Source organism: Ovis aries, chromosome 16 (assembly GCF_016772045.2).
Source record: "Ovis aries strain OAR_USU_Benz2616 breed Rambouillet chromosome 16, ARS-UI_Ramb_v3.0, whole genome shotgun sequence".
In the NCBI taxonomy this organism is placed as follows: domain Eukaryota; kingdom Metazoa; phylum Chordata; class Mammalia; order Artiodactyla; family Bovidae; genus Ovis; species Ovis aries.
The window spans coordinates 7,986,051-8,004,387 of record NC_056069.1 but is presented as its reverse complement, the minus strand read 5'-3'; the positions used below and the strand labels follow the sequence as shown (position 1 = coordinate 8,004,387).

General features: G+C 41.8%; 1 protein-coding gene across 4 annotated transcripts in view; it reads left to right on the top strand.

Annotated features, from left to right (window-relative positions):
• ARHGEF28 (Rho guanine nucleotide exchange factor 28) overlaps positions 1-18,337 on the top strand; it is a 350,771-nt gene that overhangs the window by 166,033 nt on the left and 166,401 nt on the right. For all 4 annotated transcript variants that reach the window (XM_060400313.1, XM_060400314.1, XM_060400312.1 and 1 more), the window contains exons 5-7: positions 2,725-2,908; positions 6,532-6,712; positions 12,864-12,933. In XM_060400313.1, the coding sequence (XP_060256296.1) occupies positions 2,725-2,908; positions 6,532-6,712; positions 12,864-12,933 (435 nt within the window). The remainder of the gene's footprint in view (positions 1-2,724; positions 2,909-6,531; positions 6,713-12,863; positions 12,934-18,337) is intronic.

Genomic DNA, 18,337 nt, shown 5'->3' with positions numbered 1-18,337 from the left:
TAGATAAGGGCCTATCCTCTGGGACTTTCCACTCCAGGGTGAGGCAGCATCCTCTGGATCTTTTTCAGATTACAAGCAGTCAGTAACATTACTGAACTGGAGGGTATGTGCAACTCAGATCCTTACTGCGTACTTATTCCAACAGATCTTGAATGTTAGCATTTTCGCGTTCAGTTGTTAAGACTGCGTTTGTTTTAAGGTGTGTCTTGATGCCTATGGAGCTCATAGGCTTAGCTTTTCCAAATATAAACAAGTATATTCTTTTACATGTTTCCAGTGTAATGTTTATCATGGGCCAGCTGTGTTCCAGGTACTGAGTCATAGTAGGAATACGGTGTACAAATCATCTATACAAATTAGATGATTTAAACATACACAAATGATTGAGATTTTTAACAGTCACTTGTCATTCAATTCAATAAATACTGAATGACTTCAGCAGGCTCCTCTGTCCATGAGATTTTTCAGGCAAGGATATTGGAGTGGATTGCCATTTCCTTCTCAGGGGATCTTCCTGGCTCAGGGATTGAACCCTGGTCTTCTGCATTGCAGGAGGATTTTTTTTTTTTTTTTTTAATCACTGGAGGCTCTTTAGTTCTTCTTCAGTTTTTGCCATAAGGGTGGTATCATCTGCATATCTGAGGTTATTGATATTTCTCCCAGCAATCTTGATTCTAGCTTGTGCTTCCTCAAGCCCAGCATTTTCAGGATGTACTATGCATATAAGTTAAATAAGCAGGGTGACAATATACAGCTTTGACATACTCCTTTCCCTATTTGGAACCAGTCTGTTGTTCCATGTCCAGTTCTAACTGTTGCTTCCTGACCTGCATACTGGTTTCTCAAGAGGCAGGTCAGGTGGTCTGGTATTCCCATCTCTTGAGGAATTTTCCACAGTGTATTGTGATCCACACAGTTTTTCTGGAACTCTCTTGCTTTTTTGATGATCCAGCAGATGTTGGCAATTTGATCTCTGGTTCTTCTGCCTTTTCTAAAACCAGCTTGAACATCTGGAAGTTCATAGTTCATATACTGTTGAAGCCTGGCTTAGAGAATTTTGAGCATTACTTTAAAACATTGCTGCCCTTATAGCAGAAAGCAAAGAAGAGCTAAAGAGCCTCTTGATGAAAGTGAAAGAAGAGAGTGAAAAAGTTGGCTTAACGCTCAACATTCAGGAAACTAAGATCGTGGCATCCAGTCCCATCACTTCATGGCAAATAGATGGGGAAACAGTGGAAACAGTGAGAAACTTTATTTTTGGGGGCTCTAAAATTACTGCAGATGGTGACTGCAGCCATGAAATTAAAAGACGCTTACTCCTTGGAAGAAAAGTTATGACCAACCTAGATAGTATATTCAAAAGCTGAGACATTACTTTGCCAACAAAGGTCTGTCTAGTCAAGGTTGTGGTTTTTCCAGTGCTCATGTATGGATGTGAGAGTTGGACTGTGAAGAAAGCTGAGCGCTGAAGAATTGATGCTTTTGAACTGTGGTGTTGGAGAAGACTCTTGAGAGACTCTTGGACTGCAAGGAGATCCAACCAATCCATCCTAAAGGAGATCAGTCCTGAGTGTTCATTGGAAGAACTGATGCTGAAGCTGAAACTCCAATACTTCTTTGGCCACCTGATATGAAGAGCTGACTCATTTGAAAAGACTCTGATGCTGGGAAAGATTGAGGGCAGGAGGAGAAGGGGACGACAGAGGATGAGATGGCTGGATGGCATCACCAACTCGATGGACATGAGTTTGAGTAAACTCCGGGAGTTGGTGATGGACAGGGAGGCCTGGTGTGCTGCGGTTCATGTGGTCGCAAAGAGTTAGACACGACTGAGCGACTGAACTGAACTGAGCCACCTTGTAAGGCCATATACTATGCTAAATGTTAGCAATAAAAACTTCCAGGATCCCCTCAGCCTATAAGAGGACACAGTCAGGAAACAGCCATAAGACACACTGGCAAACACCAACAGTGAAAACCCAGACACAGACCAGGCAAGGACCCCCATGTCAAGGGGCATGTGAAGAGGCAAAGTCAAGCTTTTTAAAGAAAGTACTGGTGGACAAAGGAGCTGTGGGCTACAGTCCATGGGGTCTCAAAGATTCAGACACTGTTGAGCACGCCTGAGTACACACACATATACACGCAAACACACACACAGGTATATGTAGCTTGGCAACACTGAAGTAGTCCCAAGAATCCAACAGATGGATAAAAGTACCTCCATGAAGTCTGAGAGAGGTCATGGACTTAGAATCCATTTCTGCCTCAGCTGCTGAGTGGGGAGGAGCACGTCTGAGGACAAAGGGTGGAAATGAAGGCTCCTTGACACTCATGGCCCCTGTTAGCCTGTCCTGCTAGGGTAGCAGCATCTCCTTAGAGAACACCGTAGGAAATTGATGATCTATTTCCAAAAGATGGTGCTCTCCTAGCACTTGTTTTCCCCAGATGACTTCACTGAACATGAGTGCACCGTGGTGGGTAGAACAACGTTGTACCAGATGAGCAAAGCTGGCTCCAGTGCCTGCCTGACCTCGCACAAGTCACTGACCTTTCCACATCTGCAAAACGAGGTGTTTGGATCAGATGTTTTTGATAATTTCTGCCAGCTCTTCTTTGCTTACTATTACTGTTCTTACTCTGACAATCTCTTGGAGAAAATATGGAAGATAAACTTTTTAAATGGAGGAACTATTAATAATGTTGCTTGTTTTTCCTTTTCAGTTTCTCTGCATAGGGAGTCTCTTCTGCACCTGGCTGTGAGATGGGGCCTCACTAAGCTTTCCCAGCTGCTCCTGTGTCTCCCTGGGGGAGCCCAGGCCCTGACGTTACCCAACGAGGAGGGTGCCACGCCATTAGACTTGGCTTTACATGGTGGACACTCCAAGCTAGTTGAAGACATCACAAAGTGAGTTTGGCTGCTTGATAGATTCTCTCTCAGTCTACTTATATAAAGTCTTCCGAGCATTATGGAAAAATTAAAGATGACCAAACCACAAGCTAACATTTGGCTTATAGTTTACCATCAGTTTCCATGAATACAGTATAGATATACATATCATATATAAACAGATATAGAGTGATAGTTGGTATTCACACTTCATAGGGGGAGAGGGAGTCAGGAAGTCTCTTAAAAGGCTCCATGGCTGGGGAGGTGGCTACAATAAGAAAAAATATGTTGGGAAACACTAGCCCAACCCTGCCTTATCTTTCATTAGTTTACATGTCACTTCTTCAGAGAGGCCTTCTACATTCTGATCTTTTATGATTATGATTAAAGTGTTAATTGCAACTATAATTATCATTAATTACACTATAGATTATAATTTATGATTTTATATATAATCATCATTTACTTCATTTGTTTTTCCATTCTAAATCATTTGGGGACTGAAACATTTCTATTTTATGTGCTCTGTTCAGCATATACATTCATTGAAAGATGTAAGTTTTTGTTGAATCAATGAGTAACAAACCCTAATCTTAGATACGATGTAGCCAATGGGCTGGTTAGTAGGATCTGGAAATAATGGAAGTGAAATAATTTGTCAAATGTAAAGTTCTCTATGTTGAAGATGGTACCAACACTTTCCATGTTTGTTACTTACAATGGTTCAGATTGGTCATTTTTTTTAGTGTTTACTTATGATTAGAGGAATCCTATTCAGTGATTTCCTTGACTTAGCATGTGGTAATAAATGGGAAGCAGCAATGAGCATTGCGAAGTATTACATAAATGTTAAATATTATCAGTGTTATTACGTGGTTTGTCTTCATGGACTGGTTCTTTTCATGTGGCCCGTGCAACTCATTGTAATTAATTCATGGTTGTATGCCACCCGAGTAGATGTTGAAGTCACAACTCTCTATTTTTGTTCTCACTTGGTCAGATGAACACCAAGTAAGGAAAGAGCCCATCCTAATGGAATTGCCCTTGTCTTTGCTTTACCATGACCACACTGTCTTTACCTGGAAAGGCCGAGGCAGAACCACTCCCTTGACTTTGTCACTGCGGAGAGTTCAGGGTTACACTGAGGACCCGGAGCGCCACTTTATGTTTGGTAGCTTTGTATCTTTCTGTTGTGTCCAAGACCAGAAGATGATATGTATTTTAATAGTTTACACATCCTCTATATCAATAAAAGCAAACAACCTGATCAGAAAATGGGCAGAAGATTTAAGTAGACATTTCTCCAAAGAAAACATACAGATGTCCAAAAAGCACAGGAAAAGATGCTCAACATCGGTAATTATCAGAGAAATGCAAATAAAATGTGCAATGAGGTATCGCTTCATACTGGTCAGAATGGCCATTATCAAATGTCCGCAAACACTGAGTGCTGGATGTGGTGTCAAGAAAAAGGAACCTTCCTACACTGTTGGTGGGAATGTAAATTGATACAACTACTATGGAGAAAGTGTGGAGGTTCCTTAAAAAACTAAAAATAGAGTTTGCATATGATCTAGCAATTCTATTCCTGGGCATACATCCAGAGAAAAACATAAGCTAAAAAATATATGCACCTGAGTGTTCATAGCAGCACTGTTTACAGTAGCCAAGATATGGAACCAACATAAATACCCACTGACAGAAGAATGGGCAAAGAACATATGGGGTATATATATACATATATGTGTGTGTATAAATGTGTGTATACCCACCCACACACATACACAATGGAATATTACTCTAACATAAAAAAGAATGAAATGATGCCTTTTGCCACAACATGGATGGACCTAGAGGTTATCATCCTAAGTGAATTAAATCAAAGACAAATATCATATCGTCTGTATGTGGAATCTAATTTAAAATGATACAAACGAACTTCTTTACAAACCAGAAACAGATTTACAGATATTGAAAGCAAACTTATGGTTATCAAACGGGAAACGTTGTGGTGAGCGAGACCTTGGGGTGAATGTATGCATGCTGCTGCTGCTGCCAAGTCGCTTCAGTCATGTCCAACTCTGTGCGACCCCATAGACGGCAGCTCGCCAGGCTCCCTCGTCCCTGGGATTCTCCAGGCGAGAACACTGGAGTGGCTTGCCATTTCCTTCTCCAATGCATGAAAGTGAAAAGTGAAAGTGAAGTCGCTCAGTCGTGTCTGACTCATAGCGACCCCATGGACTGCAGCCCACCAGGCTCCTCCATCCATGGGATTTTCCAAGCAAGAGTACTGGAGCGGGGTGCCATTGCCTTCTCTGGAACATATGCATACTATTATATATAAGATAAATGACCAAAGAGGACCTCCTATATAGCACAGATATATTCTGTGATAACCTATACAAGAAAAGAATCTAGAAAAGAATGAACACACGTATAACTGGATCATTTTGCTATATACCTGAAACTAACACAACATTGTAAATCAGCTGTATGTCAATAAAATTAAAACTAAATGTTTACTCATCTAATAAATTCATTCATGATGGGATTAGAAGTAAACTGTAAGCTAAATTCTGATTATGTAAAGGAGCTTCCATTTTCTAAATTAATTACAAGACTCTTATTGCTTAGGCTGAATTATTCACTTCAGTGGCTTGCTGTTAGCATGGGGAGTTGTTTTCTAGAAGATTCTGAAGTCCCTGCTGGTAATTATGTCGAGTGTGGGGAGATGCCCCAAATCTTAGCGTACGAGTGTTCTTAATGGATCTATCATTCCATGTGATGGAGGCAACATTGATGTGGTTGGAACTACACTATAATTTTGCAGATATGCAAATGTTCATTAACAAAGTGATGTAATGGAAGGAGAGGAGAGAGGCATAGAGCTAGTTCTGTGACCAGAAGAATTCAGGAGCTCCTGCGGGCTGTTGCCTGGGAGCGCTAGCATCTCCCTCCTGACCCTTCTTTATCGACCTACAGACCATCCAGAATATTGTGACGCTAACTGAGAAGCCTTCATAGAGCTCATAATAACGAACATGCAGTTGTTCTCTGCCACACAGAAAATAAGCTGATACTCAGAATTTAGTTTGAGGATATTGTTCCTTTGTCCATGAGTGATTTCAAAAATCAACATGATCAAATTTATGTATGTTTTCATTTGCACGAGGAAATGATTTACAGCAGTGGACCTGTGTTATGAATATCTCGCTTGTTTGTAACATCCAAACCTCACCATGCTCCCTAGAGATCATATCTGTTTTCCACTGTAATCACCTAATAAACCGTCAGCTGCCAGCCAATTTGTTCTACTACATGTGGTGCCATTAAGGCCAGAGGCATCTTTTCAGATTAAAAGGAGAATGAAATATTGAGGTGAAGCACTATGTTTACAAGTCAGTACTGTTGCATTAATTATGTAACTCTGTTACGTATATAATATATGTGAACAGCTTTTCAACTGATGACTTCTCTAGCTGGGAAAAGAAAGATGGCTTTATTAGGATGTGGTTATATAGTCTTATGTACCTGTCTTCAGTAGGAAGCAATTGTTCGGCCAGTGGGTTTGTAATAATATCAGGGCTGATGGGGTAATATCAGGGCACTGGCATTGTGGGTTTTGATTTCTGGTGTTTCAGCTTCCAGGGCAGGCGTTCCCCAGGTTTCTTCCGCGTGCAGCTCAGCGAAGATGCCTCTCTGCGGTATATTCACTCATCAGAAACCCTGACCCTGACGCTTAACCACACAGCTGAGCATTTGCTGGAGGCAGACATCAAACTCTTCAGAAAATACTTCTGGGATAGAGCCTTTCTCATCAAGGTTTGTGCCCTTTATTGTGTTATAAGATATAATAACTCATGCGTTTTGAGAGTTCAAACAGCAAACTCGTTATCTGGGGAACGGTATTTTTTTTTTTTTTTTTGAGAGGTAGCACTTTTTTTTCTAATGGGACTTGGAGGGACATGGCATTGGAAACTGTTACACTAGTATAATGAAGATTATTATATAATATTTCGGAAGTAGTCATTTGTATAATATTGTTCCTTTTACTTTTCCTGAGCCAGCATCACTGATGTTGAATTTTAATATTCTAATGTTGGATATTTGCTATTACTTTACTGATTGTATTACAATTCTTATCTAAAATAGTTGCCTTTAGGGTTATTTTACATGAATAATACCTTCTTCTGGGATTTCTTAAGAACTAACATATCATTAAGCCTTTGTTTCCGTGTACAACTTCTTCTTGAATGGGGCCGGCTACTTGAGACTAGTACTTTTTCAAAGATATTTTCCCCCTCCCACCATCACCCAAACATCAGCTTTGAGTGTTGTTATAGCATGCCCACCTTAGGTTTAAAATGTTTTATCTTCATTATTATATTTTTTTGGTCAAATCTCAAACACTAGAAAGCAGATTTATATATTTTAATTATTATTAAGCAGAATGTTCTTTTGAGTAAAAGGGCTTCAGTCAGTTTAGTTGCTAGTGTTCACAGGTATAACGGATTTACTCACCAGATTGTGTGACAGCGCCTGCAACCTCCCAACCCCCAGTCTTCTCAGGCACATCCATTAATAAGCACCACCGGAAAAAAGCACCAATTTCATCACCAGTTTAGGCTTTACAAAGTAAACAGTCAGTTTAGAAAACTGATACTGTTATCAGTTTTGACTTTTGCAAAATGTTTGCTTTATATAATGAAATGAAAGATTTTAACCATAAATATTATATAACAAAACTTATAACTTACTCCATATAGGTTTTATTAAACATTTAAAATGAAACACACTCTTCAGAGTATAAACTGCTTCTGTTTGTTGAGTTTAGGAAGTTTCTTTCTTTTTTTAACTCATGCTCAGGTGCATCTGACTCTCTGAGACCCCATGGACTGTAGCCTCCCAGGCTCCTCTGTCCATGGAATTCTCCAGGCAAGAATACTGAAGTGGGTTGCCATTTCCTCCTCCAGGCGATCTTTCCAATGCAGGGATCGAACCTGCATCTCCTGTGGCTCTTGTGGCCCCTGCATTGGCAGGCGGATTCTTCACCACTGAGCTACCTGGAAAGTCCAAAAGATTTAACCATAAATATTCTATAGCAAAGTTTATTGTTTTCTCCATATAGGGTTTTTTTTAAAAAACAATTAAAAATGAAACACGCTGTTCAGAGTATGAACTATCTTTGTTTGCTGGGTTTAGGGAGTTTCAGTTCAGTTCAGTTGTTCGTTCGTGTCTCTTTGCGACCCTATGAACTGCAGCACGCCAGGCCTCCCTGTCCATCACCAACTCCCGGAGTTTACTTAGACTCATGTCCATTGAGTCGGTGATTCCATCCAGCCATCTCATGCTCTATTGTCCCCTTCTCCTCCTGCCCTCAATCTTTCCCAACATCAGGGTCTTTTCCAGTGAATCAGCTCTTCGTATCAGGTGGCCAAAATATTAGAGTTTCAGCTTCTACATCAGTCCTTCCAGTGAACACCCAGGACTGATTTCCTTTAGGATGGACTGGTGGAATCTCCTTGCAGTCCAAGGGACTCTCAAGAGTCCTGTCCAACACCACAGTTCAAAAGCATCAATTCTTCAGCGCTCAGCTTTCTTTATAGTCCAACTCTCATATCCATACATGACCACTGGAAAAACCATAGCCTTGACTAGACGAACCTTTGTTGACAAAGTAATGTCTCTGCTTTTTAATATGCTATCTAGGTTGGTCATAACTTTCCTTCCAGGGAGTTTAGTGTATAATTTTCTGGCCTACAGTATTTCCTCATTGTGCTTAAGGGTACTTTTAAAGATGCAGAAGCCCTCAGCCATTCCCATGGCTTATTACCCAGGCCCCAGGGGTGGATGTTCTATCCAGACAGAGGCGGGGCCTGGCCTGGCAGCCTTGCTCAAGGTGAGCGCCTCTCCCTGCAGCTTCATAGGGGCTGCTGCTGCAGCTGCTGCTAAGTTGCTTCAGTCATGTCCGACTCTGTGCGACCCCATAGACGGCAGCCGGTCAGGCTCCCCTGTGACAGGGGCAGAGCTTAGCAGTGTGTGTGTCCCCAGAGGGGACACTCAGACCACAGCAGGACCACCAAACTGCCGCAAAGGCGAGAGCGTGCTCCGAGGAAAGCCAGAATTCGGAACATTTCTTTCATTATAAAAACCTCCAACTTAAGTCAGATTTGTAATTTCTCGTAACCTATTTGAGATCATTTTTACTGATGATTTTGGGAGATTTAGGATGAGTAAATCTAGATGCTTTAATAATTGATTATAGTGGATTATGCTATAACAAAGACCAACTGAAGGTTACTTTCTAGTGTATCAGAGATTTTCGTTTTATGGAAAACACTTGGTAAAAGAAGAATCCATCGCAGTGGGATGGCCTTGTGTTCCAAGTATCAGCATCCCTTTTTTTTTTTTTTTAATCCTTCCTGCCCTGACCTGTTGGTTGGGTGGTGTATAGGGAGACTGGGAAGGGAATGAGGCTGAGGTTCTTCCAGAAATTGTGATGTCATAACTTACGGTAAGAAATATATTTGGTTTCAGTCCATGGTTCTTGGCTCATAGCTCTCGAGACCTTTGGGATTTCCTAAATGTTGAGCAGATAAATGTGTGTGTGTTTTTTTGTTGTTATGCTAATCTGGCAACTATAGGAAAGCACTTAAGGATAGGGGCTAGTTACCAGGAGACCCACCCACTTTCAGTCCTACCTCCTGGACCTTCAGGGAGGGGAAAGGACCTGAAGGTATAGTTTCATCACCCAAGGACAAAGACTTCGTCTAGCATGCCTTGTTAATAAAGCAAGCCTTCATTAAAACCCCAGAGGACTGGATTCAGAGATCTTTCCAGTTGGGGAACTGGCTGGAAGTGCTGGGTGACTGGCCTGCCTGGAGCGGCACGGAAACTCTGTGCCCTTTCCTCAGACCCTGCCCTGTATGTCTCTTCCATCTGGTTATTCCTGAGTTATATTCTCTTATATATATAGCTATTTTATTAGAGTTACCATGTATTTATCAATAACCTCAGATATGCAGATGACACCACCTTTATGGCAGAAAGTGAAGAAGAACTAAGGAGTCTCTTGATGAAAGTGAAAGAGGAGAGTGAAAAAGTTGGCTTAAAGCTCAACATTCAGAAAACGAAGATCATGGCATCCAGTCCCATCACTTTATGGCAAATAGATGGGGAAACAGTGGCTAACTATTTTTCTGGGCTCCAGAATCACTGCAGATGGTGATTGCAGCCATGAAATTAAAAGACACTTGCTCCCTGGAAGGAAATTTATGAGCAACCTAGACAGTATATTAAAAAGCAGAGACATTACTTTGCCAACAAAGGTCCGTCCAGTCAAGGCTCTGGTTTTTCCAGTAGTCATGTATGGATGTGAGAGTTGGACTCTAAAGAAAGCTGAGTACTGAAGAATTGGATGCTTTTGAACTGTGGTGTTGGAGAAGACTCTTGAGAGTCCCTTGGACTGCAAGGAGGTCCAACCAGTCCATCCTAAAGGAAATCAGTCCTGAATATTCATTGGAAGGACTGATGCTGAAGCCGAAACTCCAATATTTTGGCCACCTGATGCGAAGAGCTGACTCATTTGAAAAGACCTTGATGCTGGGAAAGATTGAGGGCAGGAGGAGAAGGGGACGATGGAGGAAGAGATGGTTGGATGGCATCACCAACTCAATGGACATAGGGTTGAGTGGACTCCGGGAGTTGGTGATGGACAGGGAGGCCTGGTGTGCTGCAGTTCATGGGGTCGCAAAGAGTCGGACACAACTGAGGGACTGAACTGAACTGAACTGATAATAAACCTGGAAGCTAGTAAATAAAATGTTTCTATGTTCTGTGAGCTGCTCTAGTGAATTAATTGAACACAAGGAAAGGGTTATAGCCAGATGGACGAGTCCAGGTAAATGTAAGCAGGTAGTGATCATCATATAGGCTGTCCACACTAAAGTTTTACAATTTGGGTTAACATGTAAAATTATATATAGTGTAATGAAATATTTATTTATTAAATCTTAGATGTCTAAAAGTCTATTTCTATGTAATAGAAATAGAACTCATTTGTTCTCGAGGCAGCTTCCGCGTCTGGGTTCAGGCATTGCTCAGTTATCTGCAGCCTTCTAGCCTGACGACAATAAAACCTGCTGCAGAAACTGGAGTTTGCTCTACAGGATACAAGACCTGTACAGGTGATGGTGATCCCATTCAGAAGCAATCCTTGTTCTGAGTTGTAACAGATTCATGTTATTACGTGATATTATAGCTGACACTGGTAGACTGATCATTTGTAATAAATATTAAATCCTGAAAATGACAGGTTTGTGTTAAATATCCAAAGTGTAAAGGTAGTTATTAGGAAATTAAATATTAGCTATATCTTTAATCATGTTTTTGTTTTTTCTACATAACAATGCTTTTTATGTTAATCGAATACTGATAATTTAATTTTAGAAATTGGCTAAAATTAATGTATAAGACGGCTGGGAGCTATAAATGTTCCGAAGTTGTATCCAAAATTACAGGAATAAAAATTAAGTTTTAATTACAAAAGAAGTATTTCCTTATTTTGTAATAAGAAACCAGCATTGCCTGATGTCATTTTTGCATAGACTTGCCAGTTGCCTTTGAGACTAGGATTTGGGGGTTAAGGCTGACCCCCAGGTAAACACATGGAGTCAGGGGCTGTCTTTGGCCTTGAACCTGTGTGGTCAGTCCCCTTTTAACCCCAGGTACCCATCCTGTGAGGCTCCCCTGGTGGCCTAGATGGTAAGGAATCTGCCTGCAATGCTGGAGACCTGGGTTCAGCTGGGAGGATCCCCTGAAGGAGGGAATGGCTATCCACTCCAGTACTTCTGCCTGGATAATCTTCTGGACAGAGGAGTCTGGCGGGCTACATTCCATGGGGTTGCAAACAGCAGGACACGATTTTGCAAGTAGCGCTTTCCCTCATCCTGCCATTTCCTTAGTACCTCCCCAGACATACCTGCTCTGGTCCATCCATTCATTCCATCATGGGCCCTAAAAGAGTGAGTACGGTGTCCTGGGAGTCAGGCTAGGGACAGGTAATAGCCACAGAAGCTGGGTGCCTGGGGACTGCTTGTTCCTTGCCTCTTTGTGATTTAGTCAATTATGTCTATTTTCCTGTTCTTTTTGCTCTGGCTGCGGGATGCTCTGACACAGTCATGAATAAGCACTTGCTGCGCTGAGCTGAAAAGCATGCCCAGGGCGGAGGGTGGGGAGGTGGTTTAGGGGTCTCTGTTGGTTGGAGGGTTGCCCGCCCCTGTTCGCCCGTGTATTTGTTTTGGAACATGTGCTGTTGCAGGCTTGGATAGGTTTTGACACATCAACACATAATTCTGTCTCTTCACATTTTCGTTGACTGTGTGGAATCCATTTGAAAAGGAAGTACAGAGGGCTGTCAGGGTAACCTCATTCTATCTACAGCTCATGACCCAGTCTTGGCCAGGAACAGCCTGATCCTGCCTGTGCCAACATGCAACCCTTGGCTTATGCTCATCCCAGGTGCTCCATGTATCACAGTGGTCCTCTCTGTATTAGTGTTTGCCCCTGCTCTTCAGGCCCCTGATCCCTGTGTCTTCGGGTATGGATGGGAGTCTAGGCAGGCAGGTGCATAAAACAGCAGCCCTTCTTACCGATTTCAAGCTTTACTCTTCTCTGTCCCCCTTTTGGTTCGTGTCTCATGCTCCTGAGAACCTTCTGGTGTTGCGATCAGGAGAAGCAGTGAGAACCACTAGCGGAGACAGTTTTGGCCCTTGTCTTTCGGGTTCCTTCCACCATCTCTTGTGTCATGCAGGCTGCTGTTTCATGTTCCCCGACACCCCATCTGCCCCCACCTCCCCTGGCTTTGCCTCTGGCTGTTTCACCTCTCAGATCCTCAGTTGTGATCTGCATCTCTTGCTGCATATCTGAAGCCTCAAACGGCTTTCAGTGATTTTTTTTTCCCTGCCTTTCTTAGGCTCTGGAAGAGCAAGAAGCCACGTCAGAGAAACCAGATATGCCCTCCAGCGCTGCAGAAACTGAAGAAGGTATGCATGCTCCTTCCCCACCTGGGGAACTCAGAAAGTGCTTAGCATTCTCTAGTCAACTGGGAGTTGAAGTGTGTGGAGAAGGAGAGCAGGGGCCGATGGACTCAGAGGCAAGAGTAGGGTGCTCTGGGGCAGCAGGGCCCAGAGTTCCTCCAGCAGCACTGATCCAAGGTACTGTGTGTTCCCACTTTTTATTCAGTTAGCATTTACTGGTTTCCTCCCACAGTGCTTGGGGACCTCTCCTGACATGCAGAGGGCTTTCCTCTCATTACCAAGGTCAGGCTGTTCCATTCAGCCCTTTGTCACTCTCCTGTTCTCCAGCTCGTTCCACCTCTGTGGAGCCTCTGCTCTGTGCTGGGCAAGTGGGTCCCAGAGGATGGAGGCTGTGAGGTCCTAGAGGATGGAGGTTGGAGGATCAGGGTGTCCTGATTGTCGTGGGGTCTGGGGAGCTCCACTGCTGTGAGAGGTGAGTGCTGAGGGGTGCTGAGTGTCTTCAGGGTCCAGGCGGCCCCACCCAACCCAGGCTGTCCTGCACGGTGGTTCACATCGCTGATGATGCTTCAGAGGCTGAATGTCCAAATCTGCTCGAGGTGGGTGTCCACAGCAAGAGGTGTGTGTTTGAAAATGCATCCTCACTACCCTGTTCCACATCATAATGGGGAGTCGTGTTGATGGCACACTTGCATGTAACATCCAGCTTGTTTGTAGACTATGATACTTTCTTGTTTTCTCCAACTTGGCACCTTACTAGGGCATGTGATCTCTACTTCAGTTTAGGTTCTTTCTTTCCCCTTTAACACACACAAGTAGATCTAATCTGTTGGCAAGTCCCAGTGACAAATCCAGTTTAAAAAAAAATCTCTTTTTTAAGTTATGAAAGTATGATAACACATTTACAGGAGACTTGGAACATACAGAATAAGGTTATGTATGATTCCATTATATATTACAATTGTTTTATAAGTAGATAAATTAAGATTTTTAGTTGGAGTTTTAATATCAAACTCTCAAAAATTAATAGAATGACTATACAGAGAAGTAGAAGGCTATAGTAGACCCGAAAAACACTATGAACCAATTCAACATAATTAGTAGGATACAAATTCTATTCAAATTCCTGGAGACTGTAAACTCAGAGACACTGGAACATATCCAAGGATGTAAAACGAGGTGCAAAAGTTTCACGGTCTAGAGGTATTGAAATAATACAGAGTCTCTTCTCTTATCACTGTGGAATTATGTTGGAAATAACATCAAAAGATATCTGAAAATAATCCACATATTTTCAAGTGCAGTGTGACATTTACGAAGAGATCTTTGACTTAGCCGTTGAAAGACTCAATAAAGTTAGAATGAGAAAAACACAGAAAGTGATTGCAGAGAAAGCATTTAAATGAGAAATTAGTATCAAAAGAGAAATTAATATTGAAGATACTTTAAAGAAAATGCCCTGTATTTGGAAATTAAATGTCCACTTTTAAATGATGGGTGTATCTAAGAAGCCATAACACGGAACATTGGAAAATATTTGTAATAGAATAAAAATGAAAAGAGAACTTATCAGGATTTGTTGCATGCAGCTGAAGCTGCTCAATGCAGTTAAATACAGTATAGAGTCTTGAATAATGTATGAAAACAAATAGTAGACACTAGTATAAAATTTTCTGAAATTTAAATAATATTTGTACTTTACTTAATAATACTATATCACTTGTTAATTTCCTGGTTTGTTTTTTTTTTACAGTGTAGTACTTTTTTGTATTCTCAGAATTGGATTAGAAGTTTCAAGCCTTATTCAAACTTTTTAAAAATCACTAAGATAATAAATTTTCTAGACTTTTAGCAGTAATACCAGATGCCAAATACATGGAACTATATCAAAGTTTTGAGTGAATATAAATTAGAAATACAGCATTCTATTCATACTGAGTCAAACAAGTGGAATCAAAATGTCATAATTTTTCTAGCTAGGCAAAAATTCGTAAATTTTCTAAAATATACATTATATTATACATACTGTATACACATATGTATCCAAAAGCTTTTCTACTATTTTTGAAAAAGGCTTGAGAAAGAACAACAACAAAAAGAGACAGAGATTGGGGAACGGAATGAAATGAGAGCCTGAATGTGAAATAGAACAAGTGAAGCAAACTAGATAAAAGTAAACGATCATCATATAGTCCAGTTGTTTTTAAACATGGCTTCTCATCAGAAAGACATCTGGAGCTTTGGAGAAAAATAGCAATGCTTAGGCATTTGTATTTTTCAAGAAATTCCAAGGTAATTCTATTATGCATCTGATTTTAAAAAGTGATTACAGGTGTCTGTATTAATGGTAGTTTTAGTGATATAGGATTCTGTTATTTTCTGTTGACCAATCATGATACAATGATATCATGTAATAGTTACATAATCACAATAGTAGAAGATGTTTTTGCTATTTTATATTTTTAATATTTAAAAACATTATACTTTTACTATTTTTTAAAAAATAGTAAAAGATGGGGTTGACACTTTGGAACTGACATGGAAAAACAAGCTGTCTCGGCACATTGTAAGTGCTTCAGGAGTCACAGGCAAATAACACTGAGAGAACTTTGTGGAGTGTGATGGTGGAGAGGCCCAGGAAAGCTGCTTGGTGGAGGTGACCCCAATGCCGTGATCTAATAGAAGGAAGGGAATTCTAGACAATTGGAATATGTGCAGTACAGAGTCCTGAACCAGATAATGCATTGGGGAAAATGCAGGTCACTTTCTGGCCCTGGAGTATAGGTACATGTGTGTGTGTGAGAGAGAGAGAGAGAGAGATGCCAGGGACATAGCCCTGAAAGGGTAGCAGATCAGCAGGGCTTGTACACAGGCAAGGAATCGGAACTCCGCCCTGACAGCTCTGGAAACTGTTTTAAGCAAATTAGTTCAGGTTGTTATTTAGGCAGCTCGCTCTTCGAGACTGAGGAGAATGGGTTAGAGGGGCCGGGGGCTGCCACACGGAATGCGGAAGAGGATCTGCGCCAGAGCAGTGTGAGGAGATTGGAGATGGAGGGATGGAGGGGGACCGTCCTGAAGGTGTAGGGTGTCAAGTGGGTGTCAGTGGTGAGGGAGAAGGGTGATTCTTCCGTTCCTGGTGTGTCGCCCAGTAGGCTAGGCCTTATAAGAGACAGGATCATGACAAAATAAGTACTCAGTTTTAGGTTGAATTTGGTGGGCCCCAGGGTCAGCCATATTAATATACCTGGCTGCTAGCTGGACTGAAATCACTCAATCAATAAGCAAAAGAGTTTGGATAGAAACGCAAATCCTCTAATGCCAAATAATTAATGTGTGTATTTTATAGACCTTATAGACAATGCTTGGATGTCTGTACCCTTGGAAGACACGTTAGAAACTGTGTGCACATTCCAGCAGAGGGCAGTATTTAGCTAAAATGAAAACATCCAATTTGTTTTTGTTCATTGTAAAGTCTGCAGGCAACTCAACAGGAAGAACAAAACCTTTTGAGTGTGAGAGCTTGATTTTTTCCCCCCTATTTAAGCCCCCAAAGTAAACTTTCCCTTTGAGATATCATAGAAGATTCTTAATAGATCATGTTTTTCTACTCCTCCTGGGGTATAGGGGGATGTTTTACGTGTGTATCTATAGCTACCATTGATTAAAAGATAATAATAGCTTTAACTTAGAAATATACTTGTTCCCTATTACTGTGATAAATGTTTTTATTATTGTCTCTGAATCAATTATGTTTCCATAATTTCATGATTGTAATTGTTCTCCCAGAATGGTGAGATGTTATTCCAAATGAAATAAATGGGCAAAGAGTCACCTCATTTTCACTATGCTTGGACGAATAAGCTAATTATCAGTGTGTATTGATCCACCAATTGACTCCATTTTGTCTCTTGACATCGTTGTCCTCATTTGATCTCCTATTCTGGTAGTTCCTAAGGAGCATTGTACAGAACACCAACCTTGGAAAATGCTCTGAAGAATAAGAATTCTTTGTCCACATAAGTAGAGATGCTACACATGAAACCCCTCGTTGGAAATTGCGTGTCAGTTGCTCAGCTGTGTCCAGCTCTTTGCGACTTTGCAAATCAAGAATGCATTTAATGTTTTGTAGGTTCTAGTAAGTCTTGCAGTCAGGAAACCTGTGTTTCTTATTTAACCCAACAGTTCTCTGACTTGATCATGGGAGAATTCCCTTTTTCTTCGTTCTCAACATGTTATGAAAATGATCTGTGGAAGGTGCTTTGGGAATGTTACTCTTCATCTCTCCTGATTCTGCCCTTTCTCAAGCTTATTATGTCCTCTCTTTTCCCCACCATGTGGATTCTCTCCATCTCTTAGCATATAATTCTCACACCGAGAAGAGGCTTGGGAGGCATTTTTGAAACTACTCATGGTCATCTTGAATGCTGAGCTCACATAGCCCACAGTACTTTTTAATGTTGTTTGGGAGGCTGTTACCTACCTAGATTGTATGGGGCTGTAAAATACAACCATCGCAATACCACTGACCTCTATATGAATCCATTTTCTTCTATTATTTTGCCATTTTAAAAAGCCCTGTGTAATTGTCTGTCTCAAATTTTATGTGAGTGGTCTTTTATGTTGTTGTCTTCTTACCACAAATTATCTCGCACATTCTAACAAGGAAATAGGGAGTTGGGCTTGCAACCTGAATGCCAGACACCAAGGGAGAGGGAGAAATTGTCTCCTTCAGGGCCAAGGTGGCAGTTCCAGCTGCCTCAGAGGGGCTTCCCGCTCACTGTCTCGTGCGGAAGGCGGAGGGGCTGGGGGTCCCCATGCAAAAGCCGATCTAGGCAGGCAGACATTCACCCTGCACGCCCACTGACTTACTGTTCAGTGAGCCTCTGCTGAGTGCTCCACTCTGCCAGGCACTGTGCTCATTACTGGTGATGAAGCAGTTACCCAAAAGGACCAAGAGGAAAAAACCTTTGGAGTGTGCTTGCTCTGACTCTCTCGCGTCTCTGTGGAGGGACAGGCGCTGCTCGAGGTGCTGGGTGTGCTGCTGGGAGCCGAGCCACATTTGCACACTCGCAGAGCACACCCCCCCGTGGCCCTGCAGAGGGGCACTTTTGGGAGTCAGGAATCACATTGTGGCCACGAGGAGGTGGTAGCAGAGAGAGGCCACGTATCTTGTGTGGGGTGACACAGCTTGCTCGGTCAGTCAGAACTCAGGTGGGCACGTTCTTACCCACCATGCTGTAGACGCCCGCCACCCTTCTGTCACAGAACATTTACGTGCTTAGACTTTGGACTGCTGCTCTAGAATCCTCTCCAGCTTTTGTACGATGGAATAGTGCAAAACTGGAATCCTTGCCTAGAAATGAGCTGTTTTCCACATGACTGACCTGTCTGCTATGATGAGAGATTGTGACCC